Source organism: Phyllostomus discolor, chromosome 5 (assembly GCF_004126475.2).
Source record: "Phyllostomus discolor isolate MPI-MPIP mPhyDis1 chromosome 5, mPhyDis1.pri.v3, whole genome shotgun sequence".
NCBI lineage: Eukaryota > Metazoa > Chordata > Mammalia > Chiroptera > Phyllostomidae > Phyllostomus > Phyllostomus discolor.
Window position 1 is genome coordinate 128,300,529 of NC_040907.2, and position 15,007 is coordinate 128,315,535.

General features: G+C 33.9%; 1 protein-coding gene across 8 annotated transcripts in view; it reads left to right on the plus strand.

The window, feature by feature from the left end:
• Positions 1-15,007, plus strand: part of HERC4 (HECT and RLD domain containing E3 ubiquitin protein ligase 4) — a 131,903-nt gene that overhangs the window by 107,225 nt on the left and 9,671 nt on the right. For 6 of the 8 annotated variants that reach the window (XM_028514212.2, XM_028514213.2, XM_036026887.1 and 3 more), the window contains 4 exons: positions 5,357-5,523; positions 6,160-6,226; positions 8,663-8,745; positions 12,514-12,697. In XM_028514212.2, coding sequence (XP_028370013.1) covers positions 5,357-5,523; positions 6,160-6,226; positions 8,663-8,745; positions 12,514-12,697 — 501 coding nt within the window. Of the gene's footprint in view, positions 1-5,356; positions 5,524-6,159; positions 6,227-8,662; positions 8,746-9,987; positions 10,115-12,513; positions 12,698-15,007 lie in introns of those variants that run through there. The other 2 variants (XM_036026890.1, XM_036026891.1) reach the window with 2 other exon arrangements.

Genomic DNA, 15,007 nt, shown 5'->3' on the forward strand with positions numbered 1-15,007 from the left:
TTGCTCTTCTTTTTGTGGTTCCTTGGATAAATTTTCCTTGAAACACAGTGCTTTCCCTCCATCCCATAAGTTTGTGTGTTGTGATTTCACTTTCATTAGTCTCTAAGTATTTTCTGATTTTCCTTGTAATACCTTTTGGACCCATTTGTTGTTTAAGAGTGTTGTGTAGTTTCCACATCTTTGTGAATTCTTTGTGAGTTTTCCATATTTCCTTCTGTTAACTGATTTCTAATTGCATTTCATTGTAGTCTAAGAAGATATTTTTAGCGATTTAAGTCTTTTTTTTTTTTTTTTTTTTTTTTTTTTAGAGAGAGAGGAAGGGGGGGACAGGGATATACCAATTTGTTGTTTTACTTATTTATGCTTTCATTGGTTGATTCTTATATGTGCCTTGACCTTGGATTGAACCCACAACCTTGTTGTATCAGGACTGTGCTCTAACCAGCTGAGCTACCCAGCCAGGGCCTAATGATTTTAGTCTTTATAAATTTATTGAGATTTATTGTTACTTAACATGTGATCTGTCCTGGAAAGTGTTCTGTCTAGTTGTTAGGTCTAATTGATTTATAGTGTTAAGTCCTTTATTTTCTTACTGATCTTGTGATTGTATACATTACTGGAAGTGGCGTATTAAAGCTTTCTGTTACTTTAGAACTGTATTTTTCTTCAGTTTTTTTTCCATTTTCTTCATTTTTGCTTTATAAATTTGATGCTGTATTGTTACATATATTTGTATGTAAGTGTTATATCTTCTTGATGAATTGACACTTTTATCAATTTGTTGTTTTTTTCCCTCTTGTGACAATATTTGACTTAAAGTCTTTTTTCACTCAATTCTCTTTGGTTATTATTTACATGGAATTTTTTTTCCCAAACTTTTACTTTCAACCTAGTTGTGTCTGTCACAAGGTGAGGCTTGTAAACAACATATAGTTGAGTCATGGTTTGTTTTCTTTTGTAAAACCATTTTGCCAATCTGTGCCTTTTTCTTTTTAAGATTTTATTCATTTATTTTTAGAGAGAGGGGAATGAAGGGAGAAAAAGAGAAACATCAATGTGTGGTTGCCTCTCACATGTCCCTTACTGGGTACCTGGCCTGCAACCCAGGCATGTGCCCTGACTGGGAATCAAACCAAGCGACCCTTTGGTTCACAGGCCGGCACTCAGTCCACTGAGCCACGTGAGCCAGGGCCCAATCTCTACTTTTTGATTGCAGATTTTAATTCATTTACATTTAAAGCCATTGATGATAAGGAAGCACTTCTGCCATTTGCTATGTCATATTTCTTTGTTCTTCAATACCTCCATTACTGCCTCTTTTTTGGTGTTTGATGTTTTTTCTAGTGTATTGGTTTGATTTCCTTTTCATTTTCTTTTCTGTATGTATATGTTATTTTCTCAGTGGTTGCTCTGAGGGTATCAATTAACATCTTAAATTTAAAAGTCTAGTTTGAATTAATATCAACTTTGCTTCAATAATATACAAAAACTCATTCTAGAACAGCTCTGTCTTGTATGCCTATTAATATAGACTTATATTATCATTAGTTTGTTTGTCTTTTAAACCATAGAGTTACAAATCAAAAATGCAATAATACTACATTAACTTTTATATTTAACCTTTGTAGCTACATTTACCAGAATTCTTTAATTTTTTTGTATGTCTTTGGGATACTGTGTGGCATCCTTTCCTTTCACCCTACACATTTTAGCATTTCTTGTAGTGAAGGTCTAATAGCAACAAACTTCCTCATTTTTTTGTTTATGTAAGATTTTCCTGGATATAGAATTCTTACTTGCCAGTTTTTTTTTCTTTCAGCACTTTAAATATGTAATTCCACTGCGTTTTCATATGCCTGGATTCTGATTAAAAATTAGCTGTTAATGTCATAGAGAAGCTCTGCTATCTGATGAGTTGCTTCTTTGCTGCTTTCCATACTCTCTTCATAGTTAGCTTTCAACACTTTGATTATAAGGTGCACGGGTATGGATCTCAAGCTTCTCATGTTTGGAGCTTGTTGCACTTCTTAGATATTAGATATATGTTTTTCATCAAATTTGGGAATTTTTCAACCATTCCTTCAAATATTTTTCCCTCTCTTTCTTTCCTCTCTTTCTGGAACTCTACTATTTGTGTGATGGTACAATTGATGGTATCCCACAGGTCTCTCAGGCTCTGTTCATATTTTTTCATTTTTTATGCTATTATTTTTCTAAATAGATAATCTGAATTGACCTATCTTCAGGTTTTTTGATTTCTTATTCTGCCTGCTCAAATGTTCTTTTGTTGTACCCCTCTAGTGAATTTTTTTATTTTAGATATTGTACTTTTCAGCTCCAGAATTTCTACTTGGTATCTTTTTATAATTTCTATCTCTGTATTGATATTCTGTATTTGATGAGACCTTGTTATCCTGCTTTCCTTTAGTTTCTGGGGTTTTTTGAATTTTATTTTATGGTTCTTTAGCTCTCTGAGCATATTTAAGATACTTGATTTGAAGTCTTCATTTCATAAGTCCAATATCTGGACTTTCTCAAGGGCAGTTTACATTTCTTTTTTTCCTGTGAATGAACTGTGTTTTATTATTTTCTTTGCATGCTTAAGAAGTTTTTGTTGAATACTGGACACCTTTTTGTTTAACACAGTTTCTTGTTTGTTTTCCATAGCACCTTTTATACCTTCAGTTTTCTTTTGTCTTTTCTATTGTGATCCTTGGCTTTTTATTCACCCTTAAAGAGTGTGACACTGGAAAGCTACCTAGGTACTTTATGTTTATAGTTATCTGCTTAATGATTTACAGGTGTTATTCAGAGTGAGTAAGTGGGGGAACCCTTAAATGTCAGCATGTAAAGATTTTTAACCCGTGAATGTTCAAGAAAAGTTGTAGCCCTGACTGTCAGTGTTTATAGTAGTGTTTGCAATAACTGGAAAGAAAAGCCAGGGTTCTTATTGGTCACTGTATAGACCTTTATTTGATCTCTTTCATCAGCTGTCTCAGATTCAGACTTTTGTTCCTTTTCTCCCTGTGGCAAAAGCTTTCTACCAAACTCCTATTTTCAGTCCCACTCTAATGCCTTTGACTTTCAGAGTTTTATGTTTTACCAACTGAGCTTTCTGGGCTACCTCTGACTTTACAAATATTGATTGGTACTTCCAATTCCTGAGCCTGTGGTACCTATTAGCTTGTTTTTCATTGGCTTTCTTCTTACAAGCTACTGTTGCAGTTTTTCTGCTTTACCAAATCACTTATCGGCCATTTATCTATTTCTTTATATTTTGAAATATTAACATCTCTTTGGTGCTATTAAAACCTTCTCCTAGCCCTGGCTGGGTGGCTCAGTTGATTGGAGTGTTATCCCATATACCAAAAAAAAAAAAGATTGTGGGTTTGATCCCAGGTCTGGACATGTTTGGGAAGCAAGTGATCAATGTTTCTCACATTGATTTCTCTCTCTCCCCCCACCTCCCACTAGTGAACAGAGGATTTAGAAACAAAAAACTCTGTTTTTTTTTCTTAAGGGTTTATGCCATTTATCTTCCTTTATTCTCATTTAAAGGGATTTTAAAGGAAAAGATAGATAATAATACATTAGGCAGCCTTCCCTGCTTACAAAGGACTTTATACACTTAAGCGCACTGTTAGAGATCACAAAGGACAAAGATTAACTTGACACTAAAAATATGAAATTTATGCATAACAAACATAAAAAGCTTATGATAGGATATATGTAACAAATGTGACATGTGGTAATGCCCCTAATATATGAAGAATTAAAGTACAAATATATAAGAAAACACTAAAACATGAAAAGATAAATGAGCCAAGTACATGAAGAGGCAGTTTACAAGCACACAAAAATCCCTAATTTTCAGTATCACTAACAGTCAAAAATATATACTAAAGTCATTTTTATAAAAACATGTATTATATATGTGTTTGTGTTTTTATAGTGTGTATATGTAGATGGAAATATAGGAAGATAGGCATTTTCCTGGGCTACAAATGGCAGTATAAATTGGAACAGTTGTGAAGGAAGACGGTTTAGAAGTATGTTAAACCTTTTCACTTTGTAATTCTTCCTTACAATGAGAAGTTCTCCTAATGAAATATTCTAAACTATGGATCAAAATATATGCAAAACTGATGCTTGTCTCATTTTAAGTATTATTAACTAGTTAGAATAACAAACATTTATTAAGCCTTTTCTGTGTGCTTTTGGAAGTGCACTAAAAGCCTTTTATAAACATTATCCCATTTAATCTTTACACCCACCATGTGATACAAATAATACTTTTATATTTGAAAACACTGAGGCTAGATGGTGAATGAGCCATATCTGGAGCCCCAGATCTACTTAAAAAACTCTTTTCTCTTAACTGGCACACCTGCAGACTTTTCTGTGACTGTGTATTATTTCTCTAAAGATGAGGACAGAGGTGGAACAAGTATTGTGTTCAGTGTTTTAATAATCTAAATGGTGAGCCCTGGCTGGTGTAGCTCAGTGGATTGAGCACGGGCTGCGAACCAAAGTGTTGCAGGTTCGATTCCCAGCCAGGGCACATGCCAGGGTTGCAGGCCACGGCCCCCAGCAACCGCATTGATGTTTCTCTCTCCCTCCCTCCCGCTCTCCCTCCCTCTCTCTCTCTCCTCTCTCTCTCTCTCTCTCTCTCTCTCTCTCCCCCCCCCGCCCCCTCTTCCCCTAACTTCCCTTCCCTCTCTAAAAATAAATAAATAAAATCTAAAAAAAAAAAAAAAAGAATCTAAATGGTCAGTTACAGTAAAATAGCTACTTTAGCAAACCATGGTACTTTTGTATGATATAGTATGCAACCATTAAAAATCACATTCTGGAAGAATATTTAACGATGTAAGAAAATACTTGTAAGTAGAAAAATGAGAAAGCCTTAAATATTTGTTAATATTATTTTCTGAACTTACAGTAGATAAAAATACATTAAAATATTGTTAAATGTTTCTGAGTTGTTTCATGCTTTTTTATTTTCCCTATTTTGAATGTTTATTAAATCAGAAAAAGTTCAGTCAATATTTATTAATTTAATGTTTTAATGATATGGAAATATTTATATTTCTGGGGAAAAGGCTAGTTATGTGTATAGTATCTCAGCTAGATTTTAATTTTGTCTAGAGAACACATTGGATGAAGTGTACAAAAATACTAACAGGGATGTATCCCAGGGACATAGGAATGAGAATGTACTTTTTTCTTATTACTCATTACTTTTTTCTGTATGTTCCAAATTTTCTATTACATGTATTTGTTTTTGTAATAATAAAAAAAATATTTACTCTTCGAACTTAGAGAACGTCTTTACTTTTTTTCCTTATATTTTTAGACATTTGAAGACAGTGATTTGTTCCATTTGATTGGTGTTGTCTGTGGATTAGCAATTTATAATTTTACTATTGTGGACCTCCATTTTCCTTTGGCTTTATATAAGAAACTGCTAAAAAAGAAGCCATCCCTGGATGATTTGAAAGAACTAATGCCTGATGTTGGGAGGTTAGTTGTAAAAGTGGCAAGGGTGGGGTTTAGAAAACAAGGAATATGTATAGAAAGCTTTCCTTTTAGGAATAATTATATTTTGTTGTTCTTTTTTAATTGCCAAAATAAAAGTTGTTCTAATGAAGGAAAGCCCAATGTGTTACTTGATCCAAAATTTTCTACTGACAAACTTAAGAGGTATAAAACCATTTGCTAAATTTTTAGTGGTTTAACAATATACTTTGTGAATCTCAAAGTATTGAGCCTTAGGAAGGTGTTCCCTGAGAGTAGTTAAATGATTTACTTGGACCTTGATCGCCTTCATGCCTAACTGGAATATGTAAAATATCTTTTTATTTATTACATAAAATGGAATAAAAATTGTATATAAATAAGGACAAATGATGAAAGTGGGTGGATACATGGCCTTTGTATACTGAGGAAGAGATAAAAGTCTTAGAATGATTATTTTACCTTCAGCATTATTTTTCAGTTTGCTATCGTACATCTGCCATACTGAAACAAATAGAAAAGTACAAATTAATAAAAGAATTTTATCAAAAATGAATGTGAATTATGTGCTTACTCATAAGCAAAATAGTCCAAACACCCAATAATGTTTTACCTAAAAAGGAACATTTTTTTGTTTTGCAGAAGCATGCAACAGTTACTGGATTATCCAGAAGATAATATTGAGGAAACATTTTGTCTTAATTTTACGGTAAGATGGAAAGCCGTAGGGTAGTCTGATTATTCATCATCCCTTTTGTTTAACAGTTGTGCCTTATGGCATTTCTTTATTCTGATGGATGGAGTTCTTCAAGAACCCTTTAGCTAACATTTATTGAGCATTAACAATATGCTAGTCCTGGTACATGCATTATTTCATTTAATCCTCATAACAATCCTATGAAATTGGTATTACTATCCTTATTTTACAGATGAAGAAAACTGAAAACAATCATTACATGTCAGAGATAGTATTTATACCCAGCTCTGTGACTTCAAAGCCTATGTGCCTTATCATTATGCTAAAGATCCTTACAAATATAGGGGTCATCTTTATTCAAGTGTTCATTTTTGAGCCTGCAATTACAAAAATGTTTAGAGAAGCAGAGATTATTGTAACATGAGAATATTCACTAATGAATTTACCATTTAAAAGATGAATTTCCACCCAGATACCCTTTCTGCTTCACATTAACATGTTTCTTTGCCCATTTTGCCTTTCTTACTGTTGGCTGACATACATAATAGAAATGCACATACATCGAAGTATTATTTGGAAAATGAAATTGCAAATCTTGTAAAAGATGCAGAAGTGTGTTAATTTAGTGAAAGGAATGTTGAACAACTAATCCAGTCACTTGCAGAGCTGTTGACAAATCAGGATCTGGCAAAAGTAGACTAGTTGACAATTAAGGAAGAAGAAAAAAATCAAGGATTATGATAAGGCAGTCCAGAAGGGAATGATTTGAATGTTATAAATTAGACTCTTGGCAAAAGATAAAACCTTAGGGGCTTTTTTAAAAACCGTATTTGCATATTTGTTTGTTTTCCTCCTGAACAGTTCTCTTTATAATCTTACGGTCAAAGCTAACAAAAGATGCCATATTCTGCTCATAGAATTTGCCAAAAAAATTATGTACCCCCTCATAAAAAATTATCTATTCTTTTATCTTTTTAAGAATTGGCACATGGTACAATTTTAAGAAAATTGGTTAGGTTTAAGGTAAAATAAATTTATCTCAGTAATTGTTTATGTGAAGGAAAAAAATATTCCCTGGACTTATTCTTTCTGTAACTATGAAATTTTGATTCCCTTGTTCAGTTAATTCACTTCTAAGCATATAAGTTGTCTTTGAATCTTTATTAATCATCTCAGTTGACTTAAACATTGATTTTCAAGCAATTTAATTTCTAATTTATCAATCACTGAATTTGTGAATGCTTAGTATATCCAAGAACTATCATAATTAAAACATTCCCATTTAATCGTAATTAAAACATCTCTCCATTTCTTTGGAGAGATTTTTAGTAGCTCTTTATTGCTTTCTGAATAATAGCTTTAGAGTGGGCTTCAAAGACATTTGTAATCTGCCTTTCTAACTTTCATTGTATTCTTCCATTCATACCAAGTTTTGTCATATCGCAGTTTTCTTTCACATACCCCACTTTCCTGTTTTTTAGCACCATACATTTTTCAGAAGTCGATACTGACTTTCAGATCTTTCCTTTTGTTCAATCTATATGCTCAGTTGGAAATTCCACCCTTCCCAGTTTTTCACAGCCCTTGCTCGTTCTTATAGATGCTTTTCAAATGACATGTCTTCCTCAAGATCTTCCATGCTTCTCCAGTCAGAAATAGGTTTTCTTTTCTATGTGGACTGATAGCATTTTGTTCATGTCTCTATTATAGCATTTATTTTATTATGAGTTGTTTACACATCCCATTTCTTCTCCTCTACTAGATAGTAAACTCCAGAGCAGAAATTTATCTTTTATCATCTCACTCCCACTATAGTGTTTTTTAAATAGCAAGTACTAAAAAACATTTTAATAGAAGAAGATAATATTCCAAAAAGAGAAATAGAGAAAAGATGCAAAGGTGGAATAGTAGTATTTATAGGAAAGTTAGCAAGAGAAATAAAAAGTTTAAAAATAACCAACTGTCTTTATAAAACAAATTAATGGCATAACTGGAAAAATCACCTGTGCCCAAGCAGGCAACAGGACCAGTAGGAGGAGTGCAGGACCAGCAGCATTCCAGTGGGGAGAATGCACAGCTGGTCTGAGCTGAGTGCGTTCTGACACTTGAATTCTATTACTTTTCCAAGGAAAACAAACTTTCTAATATTTTACTCCTGTAATGACCAGTCTAAAGTTTTCTGCACAATAAACACTCAGTTTTCTATTCTTCGCTAACCAAACACTTGGTAATTTGTAGTTACTTAGTCTTGCTAGGATTTCAAACTACTAGAGAAGATGAAAATTTATAGATAAGACTTTATACAGAATTCAGTAAGCTAATAGTAGCAGAATTTTACCTCATTTATTCTTATATTTAATGAGGGGAAGGTAGACTATAATAATAGGTTATTAAAATAATCTAATAAATTTTGGGTCTGACATTGACTTTTTTTAAAAATTTAAATAGATCACAGTTGAAAACTTTGGTGCAACAGAAGTGAAAGAGCTGGTTCTAAATGGTGCAGACACAGCTGTTAACAAACAAAATCGGTAAGTGAATTGTAGCAGCATCAGTGGTAGTAGTAAGATTCAGGAGGCTTTTTTTTTTTTTTTTCTGTATTTAGAAATGTTTCACAACCTTAAGTTTCTACTCAGATAAAACTTAACTTTTTTAATGATCAGTGAGGAAGTAATTTGCCTTTTGCTCCTGAAATCCCTTCAAGATATTAATAAAGGGTTAAAAAGATCATAAACAACAAGAACAAAGAGAAGAAAGAGGAGAAAACAGCAAACACATTTTTGGAAGCTAGAAGACAGTGGTAACTAACTTTAGCCAACTAGAGGCAGGTATAACTAAGATGGACTGGGAGGAACCAAGAAGGCATTGAGGTCATATTGTAGAATAAAGACTCTGGAATTGAGAGTGAAAAATATGTTAGAAAAGGCATGGGCTGTGGGGGAATGCTGGAAACAGATAGATTAGCTGTTACAAACAGCAGTTTAGAAACCCATTTCCTTTATCACATTAGTAGCCTGGAAACTTCCCCTCTCTGACCTGAGCAGAAGATTGGAAATTTACCTTCTGGAGAGATTAAAGTAAAGGTACTGTGGGTTTGAGGGCTGTTAGATGCAGCCAGGGACAAGTGACTGAACTGAAAACAGGGAGTTTGGGAGTCTACAGTTCTTTCTTATATTCCTATGTGGAAGAATCCTACAATATATAGTATTATTATGTCTAACTTTTAAATGTGAATGGATAGCCAAAAGTCACTAGGCATTTAAGGAAAGACCAAAACATTCGAAAAGAATTTCAAGTAAACATAAATAGTGCAGGATGAAGAAAGTGAAATCGGTATCCTCAAAATGATAAGAATAGCATCCATATGGGTACTATTAAACATTAAAAGAAATGGAATGAATGCAATTTGTCAAAGAAATGGTACTGAAAAATTTCCCAGATCTGAAGTTCCTTTTAAGATTGAAAACATGGAAGTGAAAAAAAGATACATACCAGGCAAAGTACATGAAATTTGAAAATTCTGGAAAAAAGGGACCCAAAAAGACTTCTGGGGTGGTGGGGGGTGGTGGGAATAAAGCAGACCATATACAAAGAATTAGAGTCAGAATAACAGACTACTAATGAATGACATTAGAGCTAGAAGATCAAAATTCTAGGAGAAAATGATTTTTATCTTAGAATTTTATATTGAAACTATCAAGTGTGTGAATGTATAAAAACATTTTCATACATGCAGAGTCTCAGAGAATTTCCTTCCAATGCATTTTTCTCAGGAAGTTACTGGAGGATGTGTTCTACCAAAACAAGCAATTAAACCAAGAAAAAGGAAGACATAGGATACCCCAAAATAGGATCCAATATAGGAGAGAGGCAAAGAGGATTCCTTCTGCAGGAACAGCAGTATGTAGAAGGAGTACCAATCTGGGTTAGAACAAGAGGGCGGAGGGCTTCAGGATGTTTTGTCTCCAGGAGAAAAATGCAGTTGATGCTACCTAATATATTTGAATGAGTCCAGAGGAGGTCGACAATTCTGTTGAAGTTGGGGATGAAGTAGTGAACTAAGGGAAACAAAAGTTGTTTTTAATAAAAGTAAGGTAACCACTGAATACTCTGTAGCTTAATTGTGAATAATATTTATTATAATAAAAATGTTAACAAGGACGATTGAACCAAAAATAGGTATAATGGGAACCTTCTGGGAGGCAAGGTGAGAGCAGGCCAATTAAATAAAAGGTAAATCCTGCCCCGGCTGGTGTGGCTCAGTGGATTGAGTGCAGGTCTGCAAACCAAAGGGTTGCTGGTTCAGTTCCCAGTCGGGGCACATGCCTGGGTTGTTGGCCAGGTACCCAGTAAGGGATATGTGAGAGGCAAGGAAACATTAATGTTTCTCTCCCTCTTTCTCCCTTCCTTCCTCTCTGTTTAAAAATAAATTAAAAAATAATTTTAAAAAAGGTAAATCCTCACTTTTTCACAATAGATACTCAGTTCTTAGATATTATTTCAATTTGAAAAGTCAAAGAATAGCAATAGAACTGTGTTGTGGAAGGTTGAAGGTAAATACCAGGAGGAATAGCAGAAAGAGTTAACAAATAGTTGCCTTTGAATAACAGGAATTTCTGATGGAAAGGTGTAGGACCAGAGACCTGCTTTGTTTTCTTCAATTTGGTTATAATTTTAATAGCTTAATGGCTATTGCCAGGAATTTCATCCCAATGATTATAATCATGATTCTGCTCCTTAATTTAGTAGTTGATGTTTCCTTGCCCTAGTCTCCTTTTCTGTAAAATGGGGTGGTAAATGGTACCTACTGCATAGAGTAATTTTGAGGATTAAATGAGGCAATAAATTTAAGATGCTTAGAATAATAGTACCTAGCACATGTATGTGCTCAGTAAATGTTGGCTGTTAGAATTATTACTGTTTGACATTTTTAACTGTATATATATCTTACTTTGATAAAAATGAAGCTGTTTCTAAAATAATGTGAAACAATTAGGTTTTCTAGCTATTTTTTTTTAATACTGGCTTTGAAAAACTTACTATGATTTTAAAAGATTTTTTTTGCTTTTTAAAATCTCTAGTGTTGGACTAATTCTAAGTTTCTAGAAATTATTATTTCACATAGATTACATACTTAAAATAACTGAAAGCATCTTGATCTTGTACTACCAGTCCTACTTACCTAGTGAAAGTGTTGGAGACAAAAATGTTAGCATGTAAAGCAATTTAATCTTTTTTGCTTAAGGGACTTTTAAGAGATGTAACTAGTATAGATAAATGTGACTTTCTAATTAGGTGAGTTATAAGATTATTCATTACAAAATTGTTTCTTCTCATCAGAACCTAATCTATTTTATATTTTGCAGTGGTGTCCTTTAACCCTTTTTTCTCTTTGTAAATTTAGTTTGGAATTATAATTTTCTAAGAAAATCATCTGTAGATGACTAAAGTTACCAGTATTTCCATTTGTAGAATCATTCTTTTTAATTTGGAAGATAAGACTATAAAACATTAAAATTCTCTAGTACCCATTCTCATTACTTATTTGACCAGATAGCTGTATAAAGTGTTTGTAGCTAACAGAACAAAATTGAATAAAACTGTAATTCTAATTACTGGGCTAAGGGACTTTTCTTTTTTTCTTTGCCGTTTCCTTTTGTATCACAAAAGGCAAAAAACCCATCAGAACTGTGTGTGTGTACACACATGTGTGTGTACACACATGTATCTATACACACATACATACATTTGAAAAGAAGCTGTGCTTGTTATCTCTAATGATTATCCTAAAGGAATGCTTAATTTTGCCCCTTGGTGTTGAGTTTTTAAAATAAGTTTTTTCCCAGACTTCTTAAAACCCAAGGGAAACAGACCATATAGTATGTCAAAAAGCTTGACTCCTAAAGCTCTAAGTTCACAGATTGCTCTTTTTAGGGATGCATGTGGAGTGATGCATATAAATTGTAAATAATTAGTGACTATTTTAAAATTATTTTGATAACCATTTGCATTATCTTTCTATTAGGGAATGACATGTTTCACTTAAGAATAGCCTAAGAATGCCTATGAATTATTGATAAATCTACATGTCTCATAGATATACTAGATTTTTGTATAGAAAGAATTATAAACTTCTCTATAAAGAATTTGTTCCCTTTGAACCCTATTCATACTTAATCAGTTTTGTGGATAAGTATCAAAAAGGACAGGATCACTCATAGTTTTAATAAGACTACAATATGTATTCTCCTTTAAAAATGATTTTTATATTCTTTGCATATGTGATTTTTCATTTCTAGGCAGGAGTTTGTTGATGCTTATGTGGATTACATATTCAATAAATCGGTGGCTTCCTTATTTGATGCTTTTCATACGGGCTTTCATAAAGTCTGTGGAGGAAAAGTCCTTCAGCTCTTCCAGCCTAATGAACTACAAGCAATGGTTATTGGAAACACAAATTATGATTGGAAGGAACTGGAAAAGGTAGGGGGAAACACATCTGTGATACTGTTTCAATGGAAAGGCAAAAGGAAAACATGTCTGTTGATAGAATTTTTGTCGTCTTATTTGTTGTTTTCCATTTTACACTGTTACTGCCACTAGTATAGGAAAACACTTCTTACTCTGCATTGCATGTGTTTTAATTGTGTATGACTTAGATAGCATTTTCATATTTGTGGTATTGATGGTGTTTATATAGAAAAATATCATCTATGATAGGGGCTGGATAGAGAGCCCCAGCTAAAACTGAAAGCTAATACCTTTAAGGTAGCTAACATGAAAAAAATAAAATACTAAGACAACAAAGATACACAGAACATTGGGAACTCTATTCATACATTGCTGGTGGGAATAAAAATGTTATAGCCACTTTGGGAATAGTTTACAGTTTTCTTATAAAGTTAAACATATACTTACTACATGGCCTACCAGTTCCAGTGCTAGGTATATTAAGTTATGTTTACACAAAAATCTGTAAATAGCCCTGGCTGGTATGGCATAGTGGATTGTGCACTGGCCTGAGAGCCAAAGGGTCACTGGTTCGATTCCCAGTCAGGGCACATGCCTGGGTTGTGAGCCAGGTCCCCAGTAGGGAGCATGTGAGAAGCAACCACACATTGATGTTTCTCTTCCTCCCTTCCCCTCTGTCTAAAAACAAACAAACAAATAAATAAAATCTTTAAAAATCTATAAATGAAAAGAATAGGGAGTTGTTGTTTTAAATGGGTACAGAGTTTCAGTTTTGCAAGATAAAAAGAGGTCTGGACATGGATGGTGGTGATGGTTGCACAAGAGTGTAAATGTACTTAATACTCCCAAACTGTATGCTTTAAAAGGGTAAGGAGAATACACTTTATGTTTGGTGTGTTATACCACAATTTTCCTAACATTATGTTTTTAGAAATTTTCAAACAAGTCAAAAACTGGAAACAGTGCAGACAGATGTCCTTTGGTAGTTGAATGGATTAATGACCTGTGGTATATGCACACAATAGAATACTATTGAGCAATTAAAAGGAATGCACTATGGACATATGCATTGGCTGGGATGACTTTCAATGTCCTTATGCTGAGTGAAAGAAGCCAGTCTCAAAGGATTACGTACTGTATGGTTCCATTTATATGACTTTCTTGGAAAGACAAAACTGGCAAACAGAAGTGAGGGGTGAAAGGAGTGTGTTACTGCAGGGGGGCTACACAAGAGCATGCTGTAAGATGATGGAACTCTTCTAATATCCTCTTTGTTGGTGGTGGTTACATAAATAATGTTTACATGTGTTTAAAGGTCATAAAAGTATATACACACCCAGAAAAAATCAATTATACTGTGTAATAATTCATATAATACATTTTTTAATTTAAAAAAATTTAGGACTTCTGGTTGGATATAATGGAATAAACACACATCTGTCTTTGCTTACTCCCAGAATCTTCCTAGAATGACAGTGAAGGAATAGAAATAGAAATACTAAGACCAAGCCCTGGCTGGCGTAGCTCAGTGGATTGAGCGCAAGCTGCAAACCAAAGTGTCGCAGGTTCGATTCCCAGTCAGGGCACATGCCTGGGTTGCAGGCCATGACCCCCAGCAACCACACATTGATGTTTCTCTCTCTCTTTCTCTCTCCCTTCCCTCTCTAAAAATAAATAAATAAAATCTTTAAAAAAAAAGAAATACTAAGACCAAGAAAATTTTTAAAAAGTCAGTGAACAGGAGAAAAAGTAGTTTTGGAAAATAGGTGGATGAATTTATGAGTGACCCAGAGGAAAGAAAATTGAATTGCGAACCTCTAGTGGGACAGGGTTATCAAGATGCAGCCCATTTCACACCCTAGAATCTCAGAAAGGTCCAGGAATTGTTGCTTCATGTTGCTGTAATGGCAGGGATGTGGGGTTGAACTAAAAGCAATAGAATTACTTTAAAGCTAATTTAAGGAATTACTGGACCTTTTGTGTTCCCTCTCTTACCCAACAAAAGACAACTTTAGAGAGAGGCTTTAGAACCTGGGGGAACCAGGTAGAACTAAGGATGGCACTCAGAAAGGTGGTACCCAGGCTTAAGTCCTCCAGGAAAGGAATGAAGATTTCTTTTGGGGCATAAATTGATCTGAGTCAAAGAAAGAAGAAAGCTGAACTCTATGGAGATTCCCAGTAGACATGGATCCTACCTCTAGACACCTGGAAATGAAAACGATATAATTGCCTCTCGTTACACTTTAGATCCTACAGTTTGTCCTTTGGTCTTATCCCCTATTATTCTTCCTTTAACTTACTCTGCTTTAGCATTATTGGCTT